Source organism: Corvus kubaryi, unplaced genomic scaffold, assembly GCF_017639235.1.
Source record: "Corvus kubaryi isolate FWS band 111438036 unplaced genomic scaffold, C.kubaryi_AGA036_p1.0 133, whole genome shotgun sequence".
Taxonomy (NCBI): Eukaryota; Metazoa; Chordata; class Aves; order Passeriformes; family Corvidae; genus Corvus; species Corvus kubaryi.
Genome location: NW_024580667.1, coordinates 23,621,747 through 23,647,347, shown reverse-complemented (window position 1 = coordinate 23,647,347; position 25,601 = coordinate 23,621,747). Strand labels below are relative to the sequence as shown.

Here is a 25,601-nt window from a genome sequence, read left to right as displayed (position 1 = left end):
CCATGGCGGGCCCGGGGCCCGGCCTCGGCCGCGGCCGCTCCGCCCGGGGGCTGCAGGGGCGCTGCCCGCGGGGGTCGGCGGGGGTGAGACGGGGCCGGGGCGGGCGGCCTGCGGGAGGAGGAGGCGGCACAGAAAAGCCATTTCCTCCTCGCCGCGTTCCTGCAGTGTTTGAAGGAGACGCAGGGTGGGGGGTCTGTCCTCTCCCTCGGGGTTCATTGTGAGCGCCGTGCTGTTGCGTACCCGGGCAGTGCGAGACAAAAGTGGGATTTAAACAGACTTGTGGAGGTTACGTGTTCTTGCTGCTCCTCCCTGTCCCCGTGCTCCGATTGCTGTAGAGTAGAAATGCTGAAGAGTCATCCTTCTCTGAGCGGGAGATTTCCCTAGATATTGCAATTCTAGATCCTATGCGGTACCAAGACACAGTTTAGCATTTAGTTTTTGCCTAAGACCTGGTGCCTGCCAGTTGAGTGAGAAAATATCTGAATCCTCGTAGGAGTATACTAAGCTTGTATGAAATATATATAATAGGATAACTCTTTTCTTTCTTATCTTTTTTTTGCCACAGTAATTGACAGCCTTACTTAGGCGTGTTTGTGATTTTTTTTTTTTTTTTTTTTTTTTTTTGGTAAAGCTTAGTGATTAGCTCTTGTCAGAGAGCAGGAAATTGTTCTGTATCTTGTCAATCAGAAATCAAACCCATGGCCCATTAGAGACTGCTGCAATGACCAGACAGTTAATTATGATGGGTATCATTCCCTTGCCAAGGTATAGTAATGTTGTTTTACACCAGAGAAGGTCAGGTTCTTTCCACTCATATGAATGAAGGAACTGTATTGTGGTTCCTCTCTTTCTATTACTTGTGCTGCCAAGTATTTATGGGTCTACACAGTGGATTGGAAACTGATCTGCCTAAAAATCCAGCAGCAACGACCCCTCCCCCTCATGCTGGTGTTTCAAAAGCCTTTGATACTTAGTAGAAGGAGTATTTCCTGGCCAGGTACCTTTATTTTGCCTGAAATGTTTTTCTTTCAGTGAAGCAAATTTTTGCAGTTGTTTCCATGCATCCGTACTTCCTGGGTCAAATGCTTCCAGTGTGTCCAGGGGATAACAGACCTTAAGTGTTCAAAATCATGCTGCGAGGGAAGTCATACGGTGGAAAAATACCCATGAGCAACCAGAGATTGGGAGAGATTGAAAGTGGGTTTGAGTTAGATACTTTGAGTTGGGTTGGGTTACTGAGTTGGTCCTGAGAGTCATCAAATGAATACAAAACCCAGCCTTTTTTCTCTTAGGAAAAGTGCCTTGCCATTTTAGGATCAGGAACTGTCCCAAATGTGATGTGAAGATTTGAGTTTTTTACCAGCTAAAATCAGGCTGTATGTGCCTTTAGTTCCTGCAGAAGGATTTGCAACTTGGATAGCATTTGATGGAGTTCTAGATTCTATGGGTAATTTTTCTCAGGGGATATTCTGCTTTGAATTACAGAACTGTTCTTTAAGGAAAAGTAATTTTTAAAACTTACTTTTAAAAGACTGTCACTGAGATTTTAATGCTTGCAAGGAAGAAAATGTTACACGTGTTGGTGTGCTTTGTCATTTCATTAAAAAATGGTCATTCAAGTGCAGGAAAATACAGCAGTTTATCACTGGATTTAGAGCATAACAGAGAGATGCAGTGAAACAAGATCATGAGAGCTGCCTTGAATCTGATATTTTGTAATGTACATTTAATTGATTTTGTTTGTAGCCTAAAATTTCTGTCATTCACTTTTTTAGTATGTATTCATAAATTAGTAAGAAAAAGTAGAGCAGGAAACTTTAGCATAAAAAGCCTAGATATGAAGTTAGATGGCACTGTTTCCATGATTACCTAATTCTACTTTCATGCCTTTATTTTATGTTACTGTCTGCATAGTGCTTTATAGTTTCTCAAATATTCTAACATATAACACTATGAGTATTTCCTAATTAGACTGTAGGGAATAGATTTGCCTCTTTATATTAATAGGAGGATCATTTACATTTATGTATTAAAAAAAAACACTTCCCTTTTCAAAGCCAGCCATTTGTAGTAAGAATTCTGTCACAAGGTTGTAACTGTTAAACTAGTAAGTTGTAACACGCTTTTTCCCTGAAAAGTCTGACTAGAGTGCTGTGGTTTTGTGCTTTCTTGTAGGATTGCCTCTCAGGAGCATTGCATACCAAATATAAAAGCAGAAGCTCCCTTGTTTACAAAGGTAATAGCAAGCAATGGTGCTTTAATATCTTTTGCAGCAGAAATATATACTAAAGCTGTATTGTTCCTAAATTTTTTTAAAGTGGTTTTGTACTTTGTCATTTTAAATAGGTAGGTAATCTTGATCGGGGGGTGTGATACCTGGGAGCCAGCCTGGGAATGTTAACAAGTAAAGAGCACAAAGGATGTTTTGGAGCAATGGTTCACAGCCTGTTTGTGTTTAAGTCCTGCTTGAATTAGTTGGTAGCAGTCCACCTCATGATGCATGTATTTGGCTGTAATTTAAAGATAAATAAATGTTTAATATTTAGAATGTATTTGGGCTCTTTCTGAAACTGGTGCATGGGGACAGCAGGCTAAAACAATGTATTTATCAGACTTCAGTTACAGAAAAATTTCTATGTGCAGACAAGCCCTAAAATTTCAGAAAGACAAATCTGGTGTGAAATCTAAATAATTATTACTGTGGTTTAAGTTTTTATAATTAATTTCATAATTCATCAGGCTGCATCAGTGGTGGTTTTGGTTCTTAAACCTACATGACTACATGGAAAGCACTTCTGCTAAGTCCCTGTTGATATCTTAATGTCAACTTCTCAAATGCAAAATAAAATTTTTGCAACTTTATGTATTTCAGGTGACACTGACAGCTCACTGAAAAATGCAGCTATTTCTTTATCAAATTGTTCTTTAGAGTCAGAATTTACTGAAACTGGAAGAGAGAACTGCATCAGATCTAGTGATTTCCAAAAAAGGTTGAAAGACAGGGATTGGTAGGTATTTTTAGTTCTCCTTTATTATTTATTTTCTCTCATAATCCAGATTAACCATGAGTAAACAATGTATTTGGACTGTGCAAAACTTGTTTTAAGTTTCTTGTTTTCTTGTTAAGTAAAGAATTGTTTGTGACCAATTTATGAGATAATGAAGATGCTGATTTTTATGAGGAATATTGTTTCACTTTCTACTTCTAATCTATATATGTTGGAATTGCTAAGGGGATACAAGAATGACATAAACTGAACTAGGTGATAAAAAAATGAACTAGGAGAAAAGTAAATAGCCCAGACTGATAAACAGATTTACGTTTATTTAGAGATAATTCAATTCTAACAGCCAAGAAATCTCTTTTAAGGGCTATTTTACACCAAACAGGAAAAATATAATTTAAAAAGGGGGGGTTGTATTTCTTATTCTCCAGGGATTTGGTGGTTTGTGGTGAGAGAAGAGTGTTGGTTTTACCTGTTGCTTACATGTGCTTGCAGCATGAAAAGCCTGGTTATTGTAACAACTTTTAAGTCAGCAACATGTAATTGCTGTGGTTGAGGCTTGTGAGTAATAATGCCTTTCATTCAATGATTTAACTCTGCTATTTGTTATCACTAAAATATCAAAGTCTTACATTATGCAATGTTTGCCTTTTTATGCAGACTTCTTTCAGTGCTCTGTTATATATCATGTTAGAAAGGAATTGAGTTATTTAAAGTTACTGCTCTTCTGTACTTTTAGTTTTGATGATGAGCAAGATTCTTTTTGTGATTCAAGTGGTCTAGAAGTAGAAGAAAAAGGCATTATTTGCTCTGAAACTGATGCAATTCAAAATACAGCTATATACACAAAAACAGGTAATAAATATTTAATTTTATACATTCTTACAACTCTCTGTGAAATATAACATGTAACTTAAAAACTCCCTAGTAAATGTATTTCAATTCAATTCAGAAATACACTAATCATCTAAAATGTATTTTAATGTGGGGATTTAACTTTTCACATTAGTATGAGTACTTTCTTTAGAATTATTTTAGGACGTTCAGACATACGTGAAGCAATACTAATGTTATTTTCTCATGTGGTGTCCAGTAGTTTCATAAGTCTTGTTCTGTTTAATTGGGTGTCACCCTAAGGTCTAATCAGCAGCAAATCACTTGTCTGAAGCCCTTACAAAAATAATAGGAGATTTTGGTGACATGATTCAGTCTGTGCATATATTCCATACAGATACCTCTGGAATTTCTATATTGCAGTGGAGTTATAGTTTTACTTATAAGACTGTTGATTCTTGATCAGTTTGAATAAATCATGGAACAAGAACTTTGATCACATCTCTGTAATTCTTTAGATTACTTTCACATTTTGATACATCTTGCTGTATAACTCCGAATTCCTAGAACACATTTTCTCTGGTTTTGTACAACAATCATATCAATATTTAGCTAGGACTGATTTTTTAATGTAAAATGCATTTTTTTTCCATGTCCACAGGCCCCACTTTACCAACTCATTTGTCTGCAAATACTCAAGAAAATAGGGACCAAATTATTAGCAATGGTTTGTTAAAGAAAATTGTGCGTGGAACTGGTGCTCAGGCATGCAATAGGCAAGGTTTAATACCACCTTACATCAGTCAAATTTATGATGAATTATTTGTCATACATCAGAAGCTTCAGGTAGGAAATGCAATCACCTTAAAATTTTTGTTGAATAATGCTATGAAGATTCTCACTTTTGAGAAAGAAATCTGAAATTACTTATATAGTAAAACTTACTTATATATTAAAACTATTACATATTACTATTACTTTATGCTAATCACATTTACCTATATACTGAATCAGTCTTCATCTGCCTCTTCCCTAGAGTAATTCAGTGATTCAGTAATGATGCTTTGACTTGAGTTGTGGGTAGATGAGTAGGTGGGCAGATTCAGCTTGAGGGAGTTTGAACACAGTGTTTCTATATCCAAGACTTGTCTTGTGACACACTGGGCATAGAGGGAAGCACCCACAACCATTGCTTCTGCTGAGAATATCTGAAATTCTTCTCCTGACTCTAGGCATTCCAAAGCAGTTGCCATCATGGCCTCCTGCAAAAATCCCTCTATTCATCCCACCAGTTCATCTCCAGGAGGTTTAGGCTACTAACAGAAGAGCCTCCTGTATGGTTTTACTCTATAATAGTTCCCTAAGCTTCTGCTGGATTCCCTGCTGTGGCTGTCTTTTGCAACATATGAGATAAAAATAATTTTTTATCTCTTTTTTCTTCCCTGCTTTTTCAGGGATGCTTCTCACTAGTTGAAGAAACAGTATTATTAATCTAGTGTTCAGCATAGACAGTCACATCAGACACTGTTCTGTCTTACAGTTAATACCATTATCCAGATCTTTTGGAAGCAAAAGCCAAAGTTTGATTTTCTAGAGCAACTGTGTGGAGTTGAGTTTTATATTTTGGGAGGCTGAGCCATTCCAATGCACATGGAAATCTTTTGGGTTAATGTGGGAGGAAACTGAGCAGAGGTGGCCATCAGGATACTTTGTATTAGTAAGGTCTTGTGTAACTATAATTTCACAAAGAGCTAAGTATATCTCTGGGACAAAATTTTAAATTCAGCATAATTTGGGAAAACTTCACATGGGTTTTTTAAGTAGTTTAACTTTTTTTTCTTGATGCAGAGAGAAAGTTCAGCACAGCAGGAATATGCTCTGCAACTGCAGAAACGAGAGCGTTCTCTAACAGAACAAGAAGCATTGCTTTTTAAACATGAAGCAGCTTTGGCTAAAATAAGAGGTGTTGAGGAAGAAGTTCACACAAAATTTGGAGTTATAAAAGAGGTGGGATAATGTATTTAATGATAGATATTGCTCTATATGCCCTTTAACTTGTTTGTAGTTATCTTAAGCCATCACATTTGCTGGAAATCCTGCTTATTTCTTTGAAGTGCTTGAAATCCCCGAAGGAAAGATTTAAATAAAAAGTACTGAACAATGTTGCTAGAGTTTTTGTATGACTTCTGTTTCAAAATGGTGCATTTAATTGTCTGATGTGTAGTACATTTTACAGTTACAAGTTAGAAAAATGAGGTAACTTGTTTGTAAAATAGTGAAAGCTATGTGACCAGTATTAGAGAAAAAAATGTGGTCTATCTGTAATTGTGTGTAAGTTAATGAGTATCTTTGCATTAGCTGTAGTTGCAGTGGATTTCCTTGGGAATGCTTTAAGACACATTGAGATCTTATGACATAACACCTATTGCAGAGCGTACTAGCAACCAAAGACTCAAGAAATTGAGGAAAACCAACCTAACTTTGGGGGCGTAGGAAGAAAGAGTAGGTGAATGAGTAAACAAGAGTGAATTCATGGAAGGGGAGAAATGGAAGCTGAAATATTTTCAGTAAAATAAAACCTTTCTGTTTTATCAAATCTGAGGTACTTACATCTAAGGTCTAGAGAAGATTAAATATAAAACAAATTTCAGGGGTAAGAGACGAATGGCAATGAATATGCAGGTTGTATTTAACAATTCATATGTTTGTGTTGTAAACCTGAGCCCCAGTCTCTACAAGGCATAGGATTAGTTTCTCACTCTGTGTGATTCAGAGTAAGCAAAGCCCAAAACATGAGTTGAAACCTCAAAACACAGTCACAGTTTTTGTAAATATTTGGAAGAGTGAGCTGTAAGTAAGAACTTTGTCATTGATTTTAGTTCACAAACGCATCCCCCATCTGAATTGTTTGAGAAATATACATATATATAGTTGGGCTGGGTAGAGTAGGGCAGCAATAGGAGCTGTAGGCTGTGCATGTTGCTCTCAGTTTCTGTGCAGATCTGTCTTGATAGGCAGTACGGATCTTGTTTTTCTCGCTGTTGACTGAACGTGCGAATTTGGACATGAAGAACATGAATTTGAAAGTTTGTCTGATTCTTTTAACACGTAAGTGGAACTTACTGTTTCTAGAATAGTCTCTCTTAAATCATGTTTTTAAATTTGTATTTCTATAGCAACATGAGGCAGAAGTTAAGCAGCTGACAGAAGCCTTGAGAGAAATAACTAAAGAAAATAGGAGGCTGAAGTCATCATTTGACAGCTTGAAGGAAGTGAATGACTCTTTAAGAAAACAGGTAAAATTAATTATTTCCTGTTATAAATAATTCTACAAGTTACAGTCAGCAATTTTAAATATTTGAGCAGCTTTAGTTTGCAAAACTGCTGACCTTTTGTTTCTCTAAGACAAGAATTGTATTAATGACTGAAAGTACTTTTCTCACCTGTTTCTAGTACTTGAAATTTAGCCTTTCTGACTTGTTACAGTATAAAAAAGAAGTAGGATTTATTCCACTGCCTCAGTAGCAACAGCTAATTGTTAGGAAGGGAAAATCCATTGAGAATGGATGGAGAGAAAGTGTTTTATGACATAATTGAATCCACCCTGTGCAGATTTGCTATGCCAAATTGCTGTGCGGATTCTATTAAATAAAAAGTAGAATCTTTATTTCTATCTTCATTTTGATCAGTATTTTCAGTTGTTTTTGCAAATGTTAATGAAGGCAGTATTTTCTCAATTCTCAAACTAGAACGGTGTTTCATAGTAATGCATAGAGTAGGAATTTGTCTCACTTGACTGTTAAATCTGACCTAAAATGGTGATACACAAATTGTTATCTAAATTATTCTAGTATTGTTTATTCATTGAACTAATAAAGTTCTGATAATCTGAGTACAATAAAAATCTACAGCAGAACCTTATTCTTTCCCTTGCAGAAAGTCAGACCTAACTCTTAGAATGTTGACGGTTCTGATGCAACCCATCTGTCTTGTTATTTCCTCTCACTATAAAATCATTGCATTTCTATGCAAGCTGAGGGCTTCTGTGATGATCATGCTGCTTATTGCTGTATGGATAGAGCATTTTTTTTATTTAAATGGAGATTACAGTTTTCCTGATCTTTTCTCACCGAGCAAACTGGTTTTTTAGCATGGTCAGTAACCATCTTCCCCATTAACAAGACTATTATAATATTCTTGAATTTGTGCTCATTTTTATGTCACTTCATCTTGAAAAGTAATGAAATGTGAAATGCCTATATATCTAGAGTGTCATTGTAGTGCTTATTCTTCCCCTGCACTCTGAAAGGTTGCTGTCTTATTGATCCTGGAACAGGTTGCCCACAGAGGTGATAAGAGTCTCACACCTTGGAACTGTTCAAAAGCTGTCTGGACATAGCAGCCAGTTCCTCGTGGCCCAACTTGAGCTCTGGGGGGTTGGACAAGATGTCTTCCAGAGGTGCTCTCGAGTCTCAACCAGTCTATGATCCTGTCATTTGTTGAGGGAGGTGGATGATGATTTTTTTTCTATCACTTTACATGCTAATAAGAAAAAACTTGAACTTAAATAACTTAGCTGCTCAACAACATCAAGTTACTTCAGTGTGATATTTAAGTAATGAAGTGAGTTTTGAATTTACAGATAGTTTAATATTTTCTGATTCTTTCAGTTGAGTGATGTAACTGATTTGAACAAGAAGTTGGAAGGTCAAGCACGAAAAGTACAAGCTCGTTTAGAGAACCTACAAGTAAGGTTTGTTCTTACATGTGCCTTCTTTTATAGGTAACCAGTGAAATATAATTCATTGTTACATTTTGTTGTAGAGGAAGCATGAATTTTCAATGGTACGGAAATCTAATGATTTATGTCAAGTGATGAAACAAAGCAAACCTGTGAAACAGGAAAAAGTGATGGCAACATCAAAAACGGCTACGGTAAGAATTAAGCAGAAGTCTTGAATCTTTTCATTCAAAAGCCATTAGGCAGTGTAATGTTCTCTGTGCATCTACTAAAAATTGCGAAATGTAGCTTCCAATTGTATTTTGAGTTACGCTAAGAAAAGAAACAGATTATATTGGGGGAAAACCCACACTTGACAAAGAATTAAGTTTGCTGCTAAAAATATGTCTTGGATTTCATATTGCTTATGTGTATGTACATGTGTATATTTTTCTTTATATGGCAATTTTCCCTCCTCCTATCATGTCATCTTTCATCTGCCAATTAGAATTATAACCTGCATCCACTGTCACAGGTTTCTTTTGCTGTGTCAGAACAATTACTTAGACTTATTCTGGTTACTGCTACAGTGCAGCACTGTCCTTATGAATAACACCAGGTAAAAAGTAGTCTTTCAGAAGTACCCAATAAAGAACCTTAATCTTCTAAACCAAAAGTGATATACTACTATTATTTTTTTGAGAAATAATCATTAGTGAAGGGCAGAGATTAAATGCAGTGTTCATTCATAGTTCCTAAACAATCAACTCTTTTTCCTTAAAAAATCTTACATCACTTAATGGAATTCTTTCTGTCTCCGTGTTGTTCCATTTATGGTATTACTCTGCCAACATCTCCCAGCTGGTTACGCTTTTTTTTTCCAGCTAGAGGTAAACCATGAAATGAGAAAGATATTCACACCACCCTATCTAATTGATCTACAATGGATGCCTTAAAACTGTGCTGTCTATATATAGCCAAAAAATTCTCTTTATATAGGTTTTAGCATACTTTGGTTGCACATGAAATACAAATAGTATCAGTAGTTACAGTTCTGAGTGAAGAAGGAAAGAGTTATCTGAAGGTAGATAGAAGAAAACTTCTGAGGTCTTTAGGAAATTGTTTGTGCAGCCTGTCTTCAGGTATCTCTGGATTTCTTTTGTAGAGTATTTCACTGCAGTGTAGTAGAGCCAAGATGACAGTTTCATGAAGTCTTTGTTCTTTTTTATTAAACAATACTAGTTACCCAGTTAAATTTAACAATAGTGGATTTCATGAAATGAAATAAAGTAGGTCTAGTGCATTGAAATATGAACTTCCCCATGTGGAGGACATTAAAGACTTGCTCTCTCCTGTAATTCATTTGTCAGGAATTATAAAATATAGTGATTCTGTATGTGAAATCTTTTTCCAAGCTGTTTTATTACCATTTGTCCAAGTACAAAATAAATTACGGGTATATGTTTTTCACACCCAGAAACCATCACAAAAGGTGTCTGTTTTGCACTGGGGAGTGAGGTGTGAGAGAGAAGGAATGCTTCAGGGTTCCTTCTGGGTCTTTGTAAGAAAGGCCTGACAACAAATGGCTTAATTAAATGGCTATTTTAGTAAGACAGAGTAAGAGGAGGAGTATAGAGAGTGAGTAAATCTTGTGTTCCTTTAGATGCTGGGAACCTTGTGTTTGCACAGCATCAGATGGAGCCCTGGTGGACTTTTCCCATGGCATGCTGAGCAGAGCCTGTCCGTTGAGGGAAGCCCCTGCTTTTTGGCCACTCAAGCTATGATATAATTTTCTTGCAAGAAAACAACTCTATTCATGAAGGACGTTCATGGGAGAAGACCTTGTTTCCCTTTTCGACAAGGCCAAGGCCAGGCGGCATCAGCAGTGCCAAGTGGGAGCTGCCTGAGTTTATCCTGCAGCCAAGCACAGGATAAACTGTGCCATTGACTGATCAGTGCAACGCTGCACAGACTGCACCTACTCAAGTGAACTGTGCTGTGGATCTCTGACTCCTTGATGTACGGTGCTCTCCCAGTCAGGACTGCCACCTTCCAACCTTTGATCCACACAGAGGTTACCTTTCCCAGAGATATTGTGAGTTACAGTTACATTAGTACTATACAGGCTTCTCAAACCCTAGGTACAAGGCCCAGCAGAGCACATGTGGCCTGTTCAAGATCATGGTCTCCTTGAATACATTTTCCACAGGCTCACACCACAGTAACTCACCTCTCAGATTTTATCGGGCGTAAAATTTTCATTCCTTCTATTATGCACAATATTTCATAGCTAATGTACTCTCATGTATTTCAGTCTGTTACTATTTTAGCTTAGAAAAAGCATTAAATTGAAAGCTGAAATATCTGATATTGTGGATATATTACAGCTACCATTGAATTCACAAGTTTATGAGCTCTTAACTTGTCTTATGGATTGGATCTCAGACCAGCATCTTAGCAGAATAAAAACACAAGAAGAGAGAGAGGACAGTCATAAACCTATGGTTACTTGGAGCTCAAAAAAATCCTATACTCAGGAAAAGTGTATGAAGGTAAAGGGGTTTGGGTTGCTTGCTTGTGTTAATATCTTTTCAGATTTCTGGGTGGTTTAAATGATTCTGAGAGTATAACAGGTCAACATGTAATTAAAATAATTGTTAGTAAGTCAATATTCATTCCAAATGTGAGATACAATAGATAATTTGTCATTTGTAAAGCATACAGATAATTTTTAATAAAAAGTGTGGTGTCCTGTCTCAACATGAGAGTTTCAGCATTTTATTTCGAGTCACTTCTGTGAGGTGATAGTTTGCCTTGTGTTTTATGTGTGATACTTGGTTTTAAGTTGTTGTTTTAAGGAGATGAACAGGTCCAATTTAAAATGTTTTTATGCCTGTTTAGATATTAAAATTTCAATTTATCACCAATAAAAGGTGATGCTATGCTGTACTTTCAACACCTCTATTGTTTTCTTTCTTGTGATACCAAGATGTAGAAATCAGCGAGGTGTTCAGAAAATTCACTTTGTTGTATTTCTTCATTATATAAAAGATTAGTAGCCACTGTGATTGGATTTACTGAGATTGAGCTCACATGTATCTCCACTCTGGACGTAAACCTGTACAATTTAAAACCTGTGTATGCATATAATTCTGTTACCTGTACTGCATCTGCTCAGAGAGTATTTGCATATGTTATCTGATAAACTTTAAGAGAAAGGTTTGTTTGTTTTTCACTTACAGTTAGTATATAGAATAGTTCATATACTGCATGTAATTCTATTTTTGTGTATTTTTGCAGCTGTTGCCTATAGCTGCTGAGCAACTCCAGTGGATGCCATATGTGAATCCTAAACTGCACATGCCTGTGATTAAATTTATTTACTGGTCTATAAGACAGTTACACACTGATATACAGGTAAAACAAGTAGTCCTCATGCAGCATTTTTTTTAAGAACAATTCACAGAAGATATTAATGGATTTTGCATTTTAAATACATATGAAAAATGTATGTTTTCAGGTAGCATATAGAAAAGAAACTGCTGTCTTTGTAAAGCATAGATTCATAGTCTTTACCAGAGATGGCAAATGAAAAACAAATTCTTCTTCAAGTTAAATTTAAATTTTGCGTTGTGTATCTAAATGTAGTTTACCTCCATATCTGATCTCTGTTATGATGTCTAAGCACGTAAGAAACTGTATTTTTGCATATGTGTTTGCAAAACTTGCACTAGAAAAGGCAGTTATTTTATTGTGTACTTTATGAGTGAGATTTGTTGAAATTGATGGAAGTGAGTGGCAAAACAGTGAAGAAGTTTGATTTTTCTGTTCACTGCTTGGTGTCTAACCATGAGACATTCCTTGCTCTTTTTGACTAGACTGCCATAAGAAAATATTTAGCAGTATAATAAAGAAAAATACAGTAGTCCTGCTGTAAAGACTCAGCATTGTGCTGTCAATGTTCATTTGCTAAATCAAAAGCTAGAAACTTTGTAATGTTCTGAGTTTAAATTCAATGCAATTGTAAGATGTTGAGTTTAGTTCTATTAAGTAACTTTATTTTAGACAAGCATTATGTGGAGTTTGATTCTGTGGTGATATTTCTGTATAGCTCATGATGAAATGTCTAGTCGATGTTACCTGTACAGTGTTCTTAAGCTTCATATTTAGACCTTGATTCTGTAAATGCTTTTAAAGGATATAACTTCAGTCAAGCTTACAAAATTGAGTTGACTGAAACTGAGCTTTTTCTGGAACCAGAACTTAAATAATGCCAGCATATGCAGGACTCTCACTGGTTAGTCTCTTGCTGAAGTGTGAAGGCACTGTGATAATGTTGTTCAACTGCTTTTGGAACACAAATCAGTATCTCTTACACTGATCATATTCCAATACATGATCACACCATTCGCTGCTTAATATTTAGTTGCATGGAGAACATATGGATGTTATGTTTTAATGTTTACACTAACTATATGCACTTTTGAAGCAGCATGCAACAATGAGATCAACCATGAGGAGACTTGGAGAAGACATTTTCAAAGGCATAGTGAGTAAGGGAAACCCAGACAGTTCTTCTGAACAGTCTACAGAGAGTAAATCAAAGTCAGCAGCTTTCTTTAAGAGTTCCTGTATGCCTCTGAGGTTTCTGTCAACTTTGATTGTGCTTAAAACAGTGACACAAGGTAAGTCAACATTTTTTATATTAGTTTCTCTATTTCAGTCATGTGCCTGGACTAAAAACAATCTAATGATACTGTAGAGTCTATTATGCTTTATTAGTGAAAAGTGGTTTTACTTGGGTATTGGGAAGCAAAATATACAAGTATGAATCTTGCCATTATTCATTTTATGTTGCAGTTTATTTCTTTTAATGTGATGACTTGTCAGACAAGTCAGCATTTCTGAAGAGGGGGGAGAAGATAAAGGTTTCAAAGTAGACACTGTGAGATTGCACGAATCAGATTGTGTCTGGACAGTGTGAGAAAAAGTGTGGAAAATATAACTCAAAGGGTAAAATAACTCTTCTCTCAGATGATTTGTTAACTGCTACCTTCAGTTTTGAAGTCTTATCTTTCTTCAAGGGAAACAGGGAATGAGATGTTGCAGATCCTTTATATGGAAGTCAGGCAGAAAAGTAATTCTATACCATTAAGAACAGGTGTAAAATGTGATTGTTCCTTACCTGCAGCAACATAGCAGTGCTGTGGTTCTGCATAACTGGGATTTTCTGCAAGAATAAGTTTTACAAGGGTAGCATAAGAACAAACATCTCTATAACCCTTTTCCAGCTCTTTGTGGTACTAACCACTTATTTTTCCCTTTTCAAAGACATTTTAAAAGCACAGATCATTTTCATAGCAAGTAATTTTTTAGTGGGGTTACAACCAAGCAATCTAACCTAACCTCAGAGATGGTCCTGCTTTCGACAGGAAGGTTGGACTAAATTCCAACCTAAATTATTCCATTATTCTATTTTTGCTACCATTTTTTCTCAGAATGGTTTGTATTTTAAAATATCTTTACAAGTAACATGTTTCTTTTGTCAATAACACAAAGAGATTGATACAGGTTACAGAGATATTAATTTTCTAGGTACTCCTGAAAAACCATGCCAAAACGTCAGAATCAGATGCCTGCTTTGGCATCTGATTTTTTTAGTCTCTTGCATGAAATATGTTAAATTTTGGGGTTTTTCGTAGCAGCAGAGATCCACGTCACAAAATTGCTACAATCTGTGGCACGCTGATTGACATGAAACAGGAATGCCAAAGATTTTAAATGCATAAATAATGAATAGAGTTCTTTTTCACAGAAGCTGTGCTTCTGGATTAGATGTTTAAGCAGATTACTATGTTTTTGTGCTTAATGATCTGTGCAGTATTTATATTGTGAGTATTTACAGTAAACACGGGATTGAAACATGGTGGAAGACCATCCTGATATCATTCATGAACTAACACAATGTTCCAGCTGTTGGAGGGAACTATTTCAGTAAACATATTTTGGTGAAGCATGATAATTAGTCTCAAATTGAGACTCATATTCTAGGAATGTTTGATAAAAAAATTCAAGGAGAATTGCAATACAAAAACTAGTCATTGCAGAGACTGATTTACCCTAAGCAGATGAACACTTGATTAGAATGAATCAGTTTAGCTTCTCATGGTTGCTTTTTAGTGCTGGCTTCTGTAACACAGGAAATATGATCTGTTGTTAAACATATGTCAGATATCACCATGTATGAATTTTGATCACTCTGACCACATGGCACTAATGATCTGGTGATAAAGTGGCAGATTTGGTTTGAACATATGTCCTCTCTCCTTCCAAATGTCGGTATCCAGCAGATGGCACCGTAGTTAAACTTATGCAGTAGGATAAATTGTTTCCTTCTACTTTATTTTCTGTGCTCCAGGTGATCAATGCAATTCCAAGATACTGAGGAAGATTTGACAGCAGGAAATTAAGAAAATAGACTGGTTCACTTAATCTACATCCTTCGTATAATTTCTCACAATGGATGAGAATATAAAATGTTTATACTGAAACTACAGCTTTTTATAGAAGGAATGGGAGTATTTGCTCTCATGAAAGTAGTTGCTGTCACTCAGACAAATCAGCCATTGTCTCCCTTAATAGAGGTTTCCCAGATGTTGAAACCAACATTGTCTCAATCTATGCAAGTTAGTATTTTCTTTCCTCTCTAACAAAATATTTGCAGGATATTACACCTGTAAGTATATTTTTCTTAAATATATGAATTGTAGATAGTCTTTTTCTCCACTCACAATAAATTAAGTAATAAAAATAGACAGAGGATGTTTTAAAATAAAAAGTAAATTTAATATTTTCAGCTGTTTAACTTTTAAGTGTATATCTGCCGTGGTAACTGTCAGATAATTGTTCACATTGTTTCATGAAACAATGATTATAGAAGTTTTATTGCCTGTATTCTGATATTTTTCAGTGGATTACCTGGCTCAGGCCTTTGATTCCCTTTGCATAGACTTGAAGACAGATGAAGGGAAGGCATTATTTTTGGAATACCAATGTGTGCCTGTCGTATTAAGTCACCTAAAAGTATCCAGCAGAGGTCTGCTTTCCAGTGCTCTTGAGGGATTACTTGAGATGACCATGGAATCTGGTAAATTTGGGTAATTGCAAAAAAAAAAAATTTAAAAATCATGATGAAAACAGGTGAGGAAAGCATAAAAACAATGTAAAAACAGTATAAAAAATACAGTGTAAAAACTGTATAAATAGTCTAATGTACTATTAGCAATTCTTTGTATCATGTACATTCATTAGAGACAAAATGTATTTCTGAATTGTCTTTTTCTGAGTCATCTTGTGTTTTCTTCTCCCTCTCAGCTACTATGTTTTATATTTTGCCATGGTTACTTTCTTATTTCTTGCTGTGAATTTTATGTATCTATTTTTGGTTTGGCTTTTCAGTTTATTCCACTCTATTACCTTGCTGATATTTTTCTTTGAAGTCAGGCTGAGCCAGGGAAGCCAAATCATGAAAACCTGCCAGAAGGTGGAGATAAAAAATAGGTTTTATTTTAATTCTTTTCCTAGTTTGAATGAACAGCTTATCCCAAATCATTTTTCAGTTTCTAGTGTTTGGAAATGGTATTTCTAGAAGACATGGTTATGTTCTGCTGAATTTTGCTGTGCCAAGATGATTATGTTTTGGTGAATTTTACTGTGCTTTGGCCCTAGAAAAGCATTAATAATCTTATTTGTCACAGCATTTTTCCAGGTGATACAGGTAAGGATCAATTGATAACCACCTGGATGAGCATGAAGGTAGTGATGCATTCCAATGCCATGCTGAATAAACCTTGTGACTGTTTGGTTTTTTTTTTGTTTTTTTTTTTTTAAGATAAAATCACTCACTGCCTTTAAGAACAGAAATGTTCACTGTTTTGGAAGTATTTTGTTATTATGCACTGTACTAGTCTAATAGAAAGCATGTGTGACTTGGGATGGTATAGCCTTTAGTAAAAAGCAATTTTGTAGTAACCTAAGTGCAAAACTATTAAACTAAAGTTCTATTCTTCTTTGCAGTCTTTTTCTGACCAGGTAATTAGTGCAGTCTTACACTAAAGTATTCTTCCTAATAGTCATAACTGTGATTGGGAAAGTGATTGGGAAGGAATTAATTGAATGCACAAAGGTAACAGCCTAAGCAAGATGGACAGTATCTGGTATTTCTTTGGGTAATGACTGTAACAGTACATCTTCTGTTACCTAGTAGTAGTTATGCTGATACACTAGGTGCCTGCAGTTCAAAGAATAATGAAGATGCATTGTGAGACTCAAATTTTGCTTTCTTGCTTCTCAGAGAAGTTTTATGTATGTGAAATCAGGGAAGGAAGAGTACTGTTTAATTAAATTGACATTTAATTGAACATTGTTTCTTGGCAACTGGATATAAAGCCTTATGTAGAGCCTTCCTCTTTGGTAGAATAAATTGCCAATACACAAATTAGTCATGTTCTTCTCTTTTCCAATACATAGTGTTTTGCGAGAAATTTTAACAATGAGAAATAGTATTGCTGATGGGAAATTGTGTTTTCATTCCTTTGGAAGTTTCCTATTAAAAAGTCATTAAAAGACAAACTATAAAAGGTGACAGTGACTATTCAGAGGACTCTCTGTGTTAAAACAGGAATTAATGCTCAGTTTTAAAGCTGTATTCATGTGCAGCCTTAAATATGAAGTCATAGATAGTGGCCGTATACTAAAATATGAAGTCATATTACCCAAAACGACAGTATCCAATCAACAGGAGGCAAAGTCTAGACTTGTATTTTTTCTGTAATATATACCATCCTAGGCATTCTGTCAACTTGCTGCAGTGATTTTCTGGCTCTGTAGGAGTGTTGCAATACTCTTGTTCAAAAATAATACCTTTAGAGATTAAGTGATTAGAAATTAAATTGGAGAAAACGCCAATGGAGGTTTTTTCAGCATATTATTTTCTATAACTTAATTTTTTAAGTTTTCTTTTTTTTTGAAGTATTTTTACAGATTTGAATTTCAGTTGTCCAGGCTGAAAAATGTGAATCAGATGTGAAATAAATACTATGTTGCAGTACTAGTCCCTGTAACTGCATGTGCCTTTTTTTTTTTATAATACGCAATGAATGCTAATGTTTCTGTGCAGTCCAGACCTATCTGAGGTCCTTCCTCAGGTTCTGTCCCCTGTAAGAAAATATTTTTCCCATGTTCCAGAAATGAAGCCTAGTTTCCTTCATATATTAAGGACAATTACTTAAGCTGCATGTCAAGAATCATAGAATCATAGAATATGTTGAGTTGGAAGGACCCATCAGGATCATCAAGAGCAATGCCTGGCCCTGCACAGGACACCCCAAGAGTCACACCCTGTGCTCGAGAGTATTGTGCAAGTGCTTCTTGAATTCAGACAGGCTCGGTGCTGTGACCACATCCCTGAGGAGCCTGTTCCAGTGTTCAACCCCTCTTTTTGTGGATATTCAACCTAAACCTCCCCTGACTCAGCTTCATGCCATTTCCTCAATTTCTGTCACTGGTCATGAGAGTGAAGAGATCAGTGTCTGCCCCTCCTCTTGCCCCTATGAGGATATGGAAGACTGCAATGAGGTCTCCCCTGTCTCTTCTTCTCCAGGCTGAACAGACCAAATGACCTCAGCCACTATTCATAAGGCTTCCTCTTTAGACCCTTCACCATCCTTGTGGCCCTTCTGTGGACGCTCTGTCATAGTTCAGTATCTTTTTTATGTTGTGGCACCCAAAGCTGCCCCCAGCACTCGAGGTGAGGCCGCCCCAGTGCAGAGCAGAGCAGGACAATCCCCTCCCTTGCCCGGCTGGCGATGCTGTGCCTGATGCCCCCCAGGACAGGGTTGGCCCTCCTGGCTTCCAGGGCACTGCTGACTCGTATTCAATTTTCTGCCAACCAGGACCCCCAGGTCCCCTTCCTCAGTGCTGTTCTCCAGCATGGCATTCCCCAATCTGTCCATACATCCAGGGTTGCCCCATCCCAAGTGCACAATCCAGCACTTGGCAGTGTTAAACTTCCTATGGTTGGTGATTGCCAAGCTCTCTAACTTGTTGAGGTCTCTCTGAAGGTCCTTATCTAAGACAGATATTTCTCTTGGTGGAAACTAGAATGAGAGTCTGCAGTACTGCTTAAGCAGATTTGGGATTGGTGTGCACGTTCTGAGATTTTGGATCAGTATCATTGCTTTTAGCTTCATAATGTGTCTGGTACAGTGGGTTCAGAATCCAGGTTTCCATTGCAAGTTCACACAACACTGACAGTGCTTCACTTACAGAAAACATGATGTCAAATGCAACATCAGCTGAGGCATTAGTATCGTCTTTTTTCTATGCACAAGACCTTAAAGGCAAATTAAAATTAATGGTCTTACTGCTGCTCATCTTACTGGCACACAGCCTTTCATGCACTCCATCTCTCTTCAGGGGCTTAGCATCAACAATCTGTGAGAGTCCTGACACCAACATTTGTTGATGGAGGACTGAAAGGTAACATTCCTCAGTACTTTTTTTCTCTGTCTGTATCTCCTCCCTACAAGGATAGGTAACACCAGTGTACCTGTCCAGCTAGGCCATTGGAACACTAGGGGAATTCTGTGAAGAAATATTTTAAGACTTTTGGTATCAGTAGGAAGCTTAGTTGTATGTTTTTCTTGAAACTTAGTTGCATCAAGCTTAGCTGCGCTGTTATTTCCCAGACATCTGTGAGTTTCCATGCCATTGTATAATTCTGAAGTATAGTGCCAGCCAAAAATAATCCCACTATTTTGTCCCAGTATGGTGGGATGGCCCTGACTGAACATCAGTTGCCCACCAAATCACTCTGACACGCCCCTCCTCAGCAGGACAGGGGAAAGAAGGTAAGATCAGAAAAATAAATCATGGGTCAAGATAAAGGCAGTTTATTAAAGCAAAAGCAAAGTCCACACATGGAACCAAAGGAAACAAAAAGATCCCATCAGTAGGTAGTATCTGGCCACTTCCTGAGAAGTGGGGCTTCAGCATGCACAGAGGTTGCTCCAGAAGGCATGTCATAAGTAAGGAATGCCCCCTTCCCCTCTCACGCTGCCTTTGCCCTCCTCTTTTCTCTTTGCTTGTATTGCTGAGCAAATACCATATGGTATGAGAGTCAGTTTCGGTCAACTGTCCTGGCTGTGTCCCCTCCCAAGATCTTGCCCAACCCCAGCCTGCTGGTGTGGGGGAATGTTGGAGAGACAGTGTTCACACTGCCAGCACTGCTTAGCAGTAGCCAAGGACAGGTGTTTCCAGCTACCGATACAAAGCACAGCACTTTGAGGGCTGCTGCGAAGAAAATGAGCTCTGTCTCAGCCAGACCCAGTACACCCAATCATTAACGTATTTGGAATTGTAACAGTGTGTCTGATACACGGAATATATATATGTGTGTGGTGTATTATATATATGCCAATCTTGTTTGCCTCACCTCTTTTACAAAAATCTTAAGGCCTGAGGAGAGGAGGTGAAATGTTCTACTGATCATTGTTCTTGTCATATACAAACATTCATAGATGTACCAAAGGCTGACTTTTAAATGTCAGGGGTGAAAAAAGTTGAGGTTAGTATGCTTCTCAGGGCATAAGAGTGAGAGGAACTGCTAAAGATGTTATGCAGTAATTTCAGACAGTTTACTTGTGTCAGAAGAACTTCAGTTTCAGTTTACTTTTACGCTCTTATAGTGTTGGGTTTTTTTCCATATTCCAGTACTTTTGTGGATTCTGTTCAGTACTTTTACTGTTAGTAGATTTGAGGAACAAAATTTTGCAACTGAGTGGGTCCTTACCTAACCACTTACATTCTGTTAGCAAATTGCTTAGTTTAACCTATGCTAGAAACTTAACAAGTAACTGAAATGAAGTTGTAGGTAATTCTTAGGATAAACTGTATAATTCTAAATAATTTATGTTATATTTCATGTTGTTTTCATGATGGAGAAATTATTTTTCTTCAGATGAGCTCAGTGGCCTCAGTTGCAGTCTAGTTGGTTTAGTCAGCTCTCTACAGGGGAAGAAATAGTTTGCTTCTAAATTCCACAGTTGCGAGAGTTAACAGCTTGTTGTGAACCTGACAGTAGAAAATCAACTCCACAAATATATTTTATCTCTTTTCTCTTATTACATTCTGCTAATATACTCTTTTAAAAGTGTATACATAATGGTGTATAAATTGGTATAGCTATATTTTTACTATAGCTATCTCATTGGTTCCTGTCTTGTTTCGTGATCAGATAGGAGGAGTGTCAGTTCAGTTATATCCTTTTCAATTTCTTTTTGGTTCTCCATACCCATTACCAATCCATGCTTGTTTTCTGGAGGATGCCCATCTTTCCCTTACTGCAAAGACTGACTGATAAAAGCAGAATCAAGGGAGCAAGTCCTGCAGTGGTTTTTTTAGTCATGGTGCTCTTTTCCTTGAATCTGAGGCTTCAGATGAGTGCCATAACGTTCAACTTGATCCTTCTTTTGGTATTTGAATCTAATGAGTGATCTATAAAGACATCTTTCTTGCTTCTCATTGAGGAAAAGGGTAAGAGACCTATTCCTGCTCATTTAATAGGGAAGAAGGACTTCAGTACCACAGCTTTTTAAGGTTTCCTTACTTTAATTAAGGAAAGCAGGCTACCAGGCCATGGTGTTTGGTTTTTAGTCCCATCTCAAAGCTATGAACCCTTCTGAAGACAGATCTAAAACAAAATCTTCTCTGATGGCATTGTCATGGAAAGTAGGTTTATTATCTTGTTAAATGCCAAATGCCTTGGTGATAGATTTCTACAAATGCAGAGTGCTCTGACTGCCTTTGAAATTTTGAGAACAAAGCATATTAACTGCTACATGCTGATGTTTCAGTTTAGTCAAATGGCATATAATGTATATATTGCTTAACAACGCTCTTACCATTTCCCATTAAAATTACTATTAAAATTAATGTTTGATAATTAAAGTAATAGTTACTTCTAATCATCCAGATTGTTATCGTAAGAACCAGTGGCTTCCTACTCCAAAGCTTTCTCCCTAAGACTTCTGCTGACAAATTTCTTTTCTCAGCAGATCTTGTTTCTAGGACAGTAGGTGCAACACACTGTTCAAGAGAATTCCTGGATACCAGACTTGAAACATTTTCTGGAAACAATCTAGTGATAAGTAGCATGACCACATCAAGAAATTTGCTCTGTGGGTGTTGAAAAACATCACATCATTGGTATTAAATCACCTTGTAGCTGAATACTTGTCATATGCAATCTTGTTCAATAGTGTTCTTCTTGTCTTCTCACTTCTCATGCAGCTTACTGTGTTTTTTTTAACTCGTGAATTAGTTAAAGGGTTTCAAATTATGTAGTGAGTTTGTATTCACCTATCAAAAATACCATTGTTAACTGCAGTCTGGTTCATGCTTGATTTGAAATCTGCTGTTGGCAGAGAGCTCCTGCCTCAGTTTCACCTTTTGCACCTTTATTCAAAGACATCATACATCTTAAATTCCTTCTGCAGTGACATCTGACTGCTGTCATGTAGATTAGTAGGCTTCCCTTTCTCAACCTTAAGTTTATTCAATGAAATCAAAACTTACCTGCTCACTGGACATTACGAAACACTGGTCTTTACTTTAAATAAAACTTAAATGTACTTTGTCTTCAAGTTTATTTCTGTTTTGCAGAGAGTATATTTTATATTAGTGTGTACTTATTCACAAATCAAAATGAGAGTGTATTTTAAAAAATCATCTCAAAATGATACTCTCATGTTTACTGTAAGTTTTGGCACATTCTGGTAGGACTTAAGTGTGATTTCTTAACCATATTGATATCACTGAAGTTATTTAGTAACTGCAAAAGTGAGCTGTATTTACACATTCACTGAATCTTACTTTATTTTTTTTTTTTTTAAGAAAATATTATGGTCATGCATAACCAAGTCTGTGTCCAGATGCACTTGTCTCATAGGGAAGTTAATGAAACCAGTGAAGATAAAAGGATTTTCTCCGTAGTAAGAAGCTGTGCTTATTTACATGTAAACTGAAGTCTTCTTACTTTGACTATCTATTGGACACTCTCTCTTTTCCTTTGTGCTGGAATGCTCCCATAACTGATGCTAGGAATTCTACAGCATGCACTGTTCTGTGGGTACTTCTAAAAAGTCAATGGTCAGAATTTGCCAAGGAAACTCAAATCTGCCCCTTTATGGTTCCTCTTGAGTCTTAGCATTTTGAGACTTTACAGACTACGAGCAGTGAAGGCATGGAGTAAAGAATGCTTGTATGCTTAAACAGATTAAAATACAACATTTTCCAGCATATTATCTTTCCTGGTAACTTTGCAGGATTGCAGCTTTTCAAGTGAGTTTATTCTGCAGTACTGAAAAGATAAAAATGTCAAGTTTGTGAATATTGTATTAAGGTAGGATTCCACCTCACCTGTGTGAAAAGCAGATGTGAAATTGTCCTGAGGACTTGTGTTTTGAAGCTATAGGGATAGAAATGATTTACAGCTTATGTGGCTTGAACATTGAAATACAAACTATTTAAAAGGAAATCCTTCTTCTATTATGCTGTCTTACCTTTGTAATTTTTATTCATTCTTCTGAAAACACTGAATAATTGTGTTGGATTAATAGATGTTTTAGTTTAATATTTTAACCACAGATAAGGATCTCTAACTGTGTTAAATGCAGCCTAGATAATGTTAGGACCCACCTATATGTGCTGAAAGCAAGCAAGTACACCAAAACTTTGCACACATTTTTGTTAATTAATTGTAAATTTAGTTTGAATACTTTGATTTTGATGAAATTCATTTAGTATGATGTACCCCTCTCTAATAACAAATAATCTCTGTGTCATTATTTTCTCCCTCTTCTAGTAACAGTCATGTAATACTTAGCTATTCTGAATTTTGGACCCCTGTCTCATCCACTCCAAAGGAATAAATAGAAGGAGCCATTAAATATACAGTTATGTAGAGCCAAGTAGCCATATTGGAAATAAAGCTTCACTGTTCATTTAGGGTAATACTGTAGTTCTTAAGCAGCATATAATTTTGAAGGTAGATGTGAATGCTAACTTTTAAAAAGTATTTGATGTTATAAAGAGTTGTTTATTATCAGTATTTGGATATACACATCCCCTTTCCAATCAATTTAAGTTATGAAATCTTTAGAATATTAAAGTTTTTCAAATAAGATCTTGTTTGCTCTTATTTACTAAACTTGCATATTTTTAATAAATAGTTTTATACAGTTTTATAGTTTTCCATAAAATAAGTAGGAAAAATATTTTTATACACATTTTGTTTTGTATTTGACTATCAGAACTACTGTACTTTTTAGCCAACTTTTTTAGAGCAATGTCATAATTGAAATAATTCCATAAGGAAAGGCTTTTCTTGGAAGTGAGTAGTAAAAATTGTGTAGTTTGAGTAACATCTAGGCATTGTCAGAGCTCAGACTTTATACACCTGCTCATTTGCAAGCTAATGTTACAGAATTACAGGTGGTGCCAAGTTATGTTTATTTCTGTTAAGGTTTTCTTAGTTTGTCATTCTGTTTGGAACAAAGCTCCTTTGGGTGTGCACTGAGGGAGCTGTGATTCCTTCTGTGATTCTGGTATTTCATTGGGCCTTTTCTGGCTTCTTGAACAAAGTAACCCATAGCAGTGTACAACTTCAATTTAAAATGCTACCTAGGTTATTTGTGATTTTTTTTTTCTCTCTGTCAGGCCTCATTAGAATCAGTCTTTAATGGTAAAACCATGTTGATTGCTCATAGACAAACTGAGTTCAGTCACCACAGCAAAAACTTTCATCCTCTGGTGATCAGATCCATCCTTTGATCCACTTATAATCAGTGATTTTCCAGGAAAAATGTTTGTTGTTTCTTAGTATATCAACTCTATGCTTCTGCTATTCTAGCAAGTAAGATAGTTCTGATTTCCATGTGTTTTATACCTATTGCATTCTAAGTAGGCAGTTCCAGCATGGAATTTCATTGGACTATTCCTACCTTTATGCCATAGTCATTAACTAGTACCCCGGATAAGCACAATTGCAAAAATCAGTGTTTAAAACTGAAGTTCGTTTTTAGTGCATTCCTTACACTACACACCTTCCAGCCATTCTACTAACCCCCATTTTCTGCAATATAATATCACGTGTTGCTTTCTCAGATGGTATTGAAGTCTAGATTAGGTATAACTGCTGTAGCCTTTATTTACCAAACAAAAATATCTGACTGTTCTGCCTCAACAACTATAGTTCCTATACACATACTTATAGATAAGCCTATAGTACATTTTATTTTCTTTTTTATTTCTCTGCTTTATTTCCTGAAAATATCTTTAGATTTTTACTGAAGGGCACAAATGTTCGGTTTTCCATTCTTTGGTCCGAATCCAGCAAATACATTGTATCAACTATTCTCACTTTGCAAAGTGCTGCTTCCTGACTTGTTTTTTACCAGTTCGGGGTTTTTCACTTAAGTTTTTTTACCCACTAAACAGCAGGTAGAACAGCCTTCCACACCTTGAGCAGCCAGTTTTTCAGGAGAATACTGTGGGAAACAGTGACAAAGACTTTACTAAAGTCCAGGTAAACAATATCCACAGTTTTTTCCTCATCCACCAAGCAGGTTACTTTGCTGTGAATGGAGATCAGGTTGGTTAAGCAGGACCTGCCTTTCATTAAACCCATGTTTGTTCTGGCTGGGCCTGATCCCGGTACATGCCATGTGCTGACACTCAGAATGACCTGATCCATGACCTTGCCTGGCACCAAGGTTGGGCTGACAGGACTGTAGTTCCCTGAATCGTCCTTCTGGCCCTTCTTGTAGATAAGCATCACATTTTCCAGCCTCCAGATACCTGGGAATTTCCCCATGAACCAGAACTGCTGGTAAATGATAGAATGTGACTTGGTGAACATTTCCCACTGGCTTCCTTGCCACCCTTTGGTGGATCCCATGTGGTCCCATAGGTGTGTGTGTGTC

The 25,601-nt window shown here is 36.6% G+C and overlaps 1 protein-coding gene across 1 annotated transcript in view; it reads left to right on the top strand.

The window, feature by feature from the left end:
* The window catches only part of CCDC138 (coiled-coil domain containing 138), a 33,454-nt gene that overhangs the window by 953 nt on the left and 6,900 nt on the right, over nucleotides 1-25,601 (top strand). The window contains exons 3-14 of the mRNA XM_042032966.1: nucleotides 2,176-2,236; nucleotides 2,873-3,008; nucleotides 3,745-3,860; nucleotides 4,501-4,685; nucleotides 5,688-5,846; nucleotides 7,016-7,135; nucleotides 8,510-8,587; nucleotides 8,664-8,774; nucleotides 10,947-11,111; nucleotides 11,860-11,976; nucleotides 13,049-13,244; nucleotides 15,530-15,706. Coding sequence (XP_041888900.1) covers nucleotides 2,176-2,236; nucleotides 2,873-3,008; nucleotides 3,745-3,860; nucleotides 4,501-4,685; nucleotides 5,688-5,846; nucleotides 7,016-7,135; nucleotides 8,510-8,587; nucleotides 8,664-8,774; nucleotides 10,947-11,111; nucleotides 11,860-11,976; nucleotides 13,049-13,244; nucleotides 15,530-15,706 — 1,621 coding nt within the window. The remainder of the gene's footprint in view (nucleotides 1-2,175; nucleotides 2,237-2,872; nucleotides 3,009-3,744; nucleotides 3,861-4,500; nucleotides 4,686-5,687; nucleotides 5,847-7,015; nucleotides 7,136-8,509; nucleotides 8,588-8,663; nucleotides 8,775-10,946; nucleotides 11,112-11,859; nucleotides 11,977-13,048; nucleotides 13,245-15,529; nucleotides 15,707-25,601) is intronic.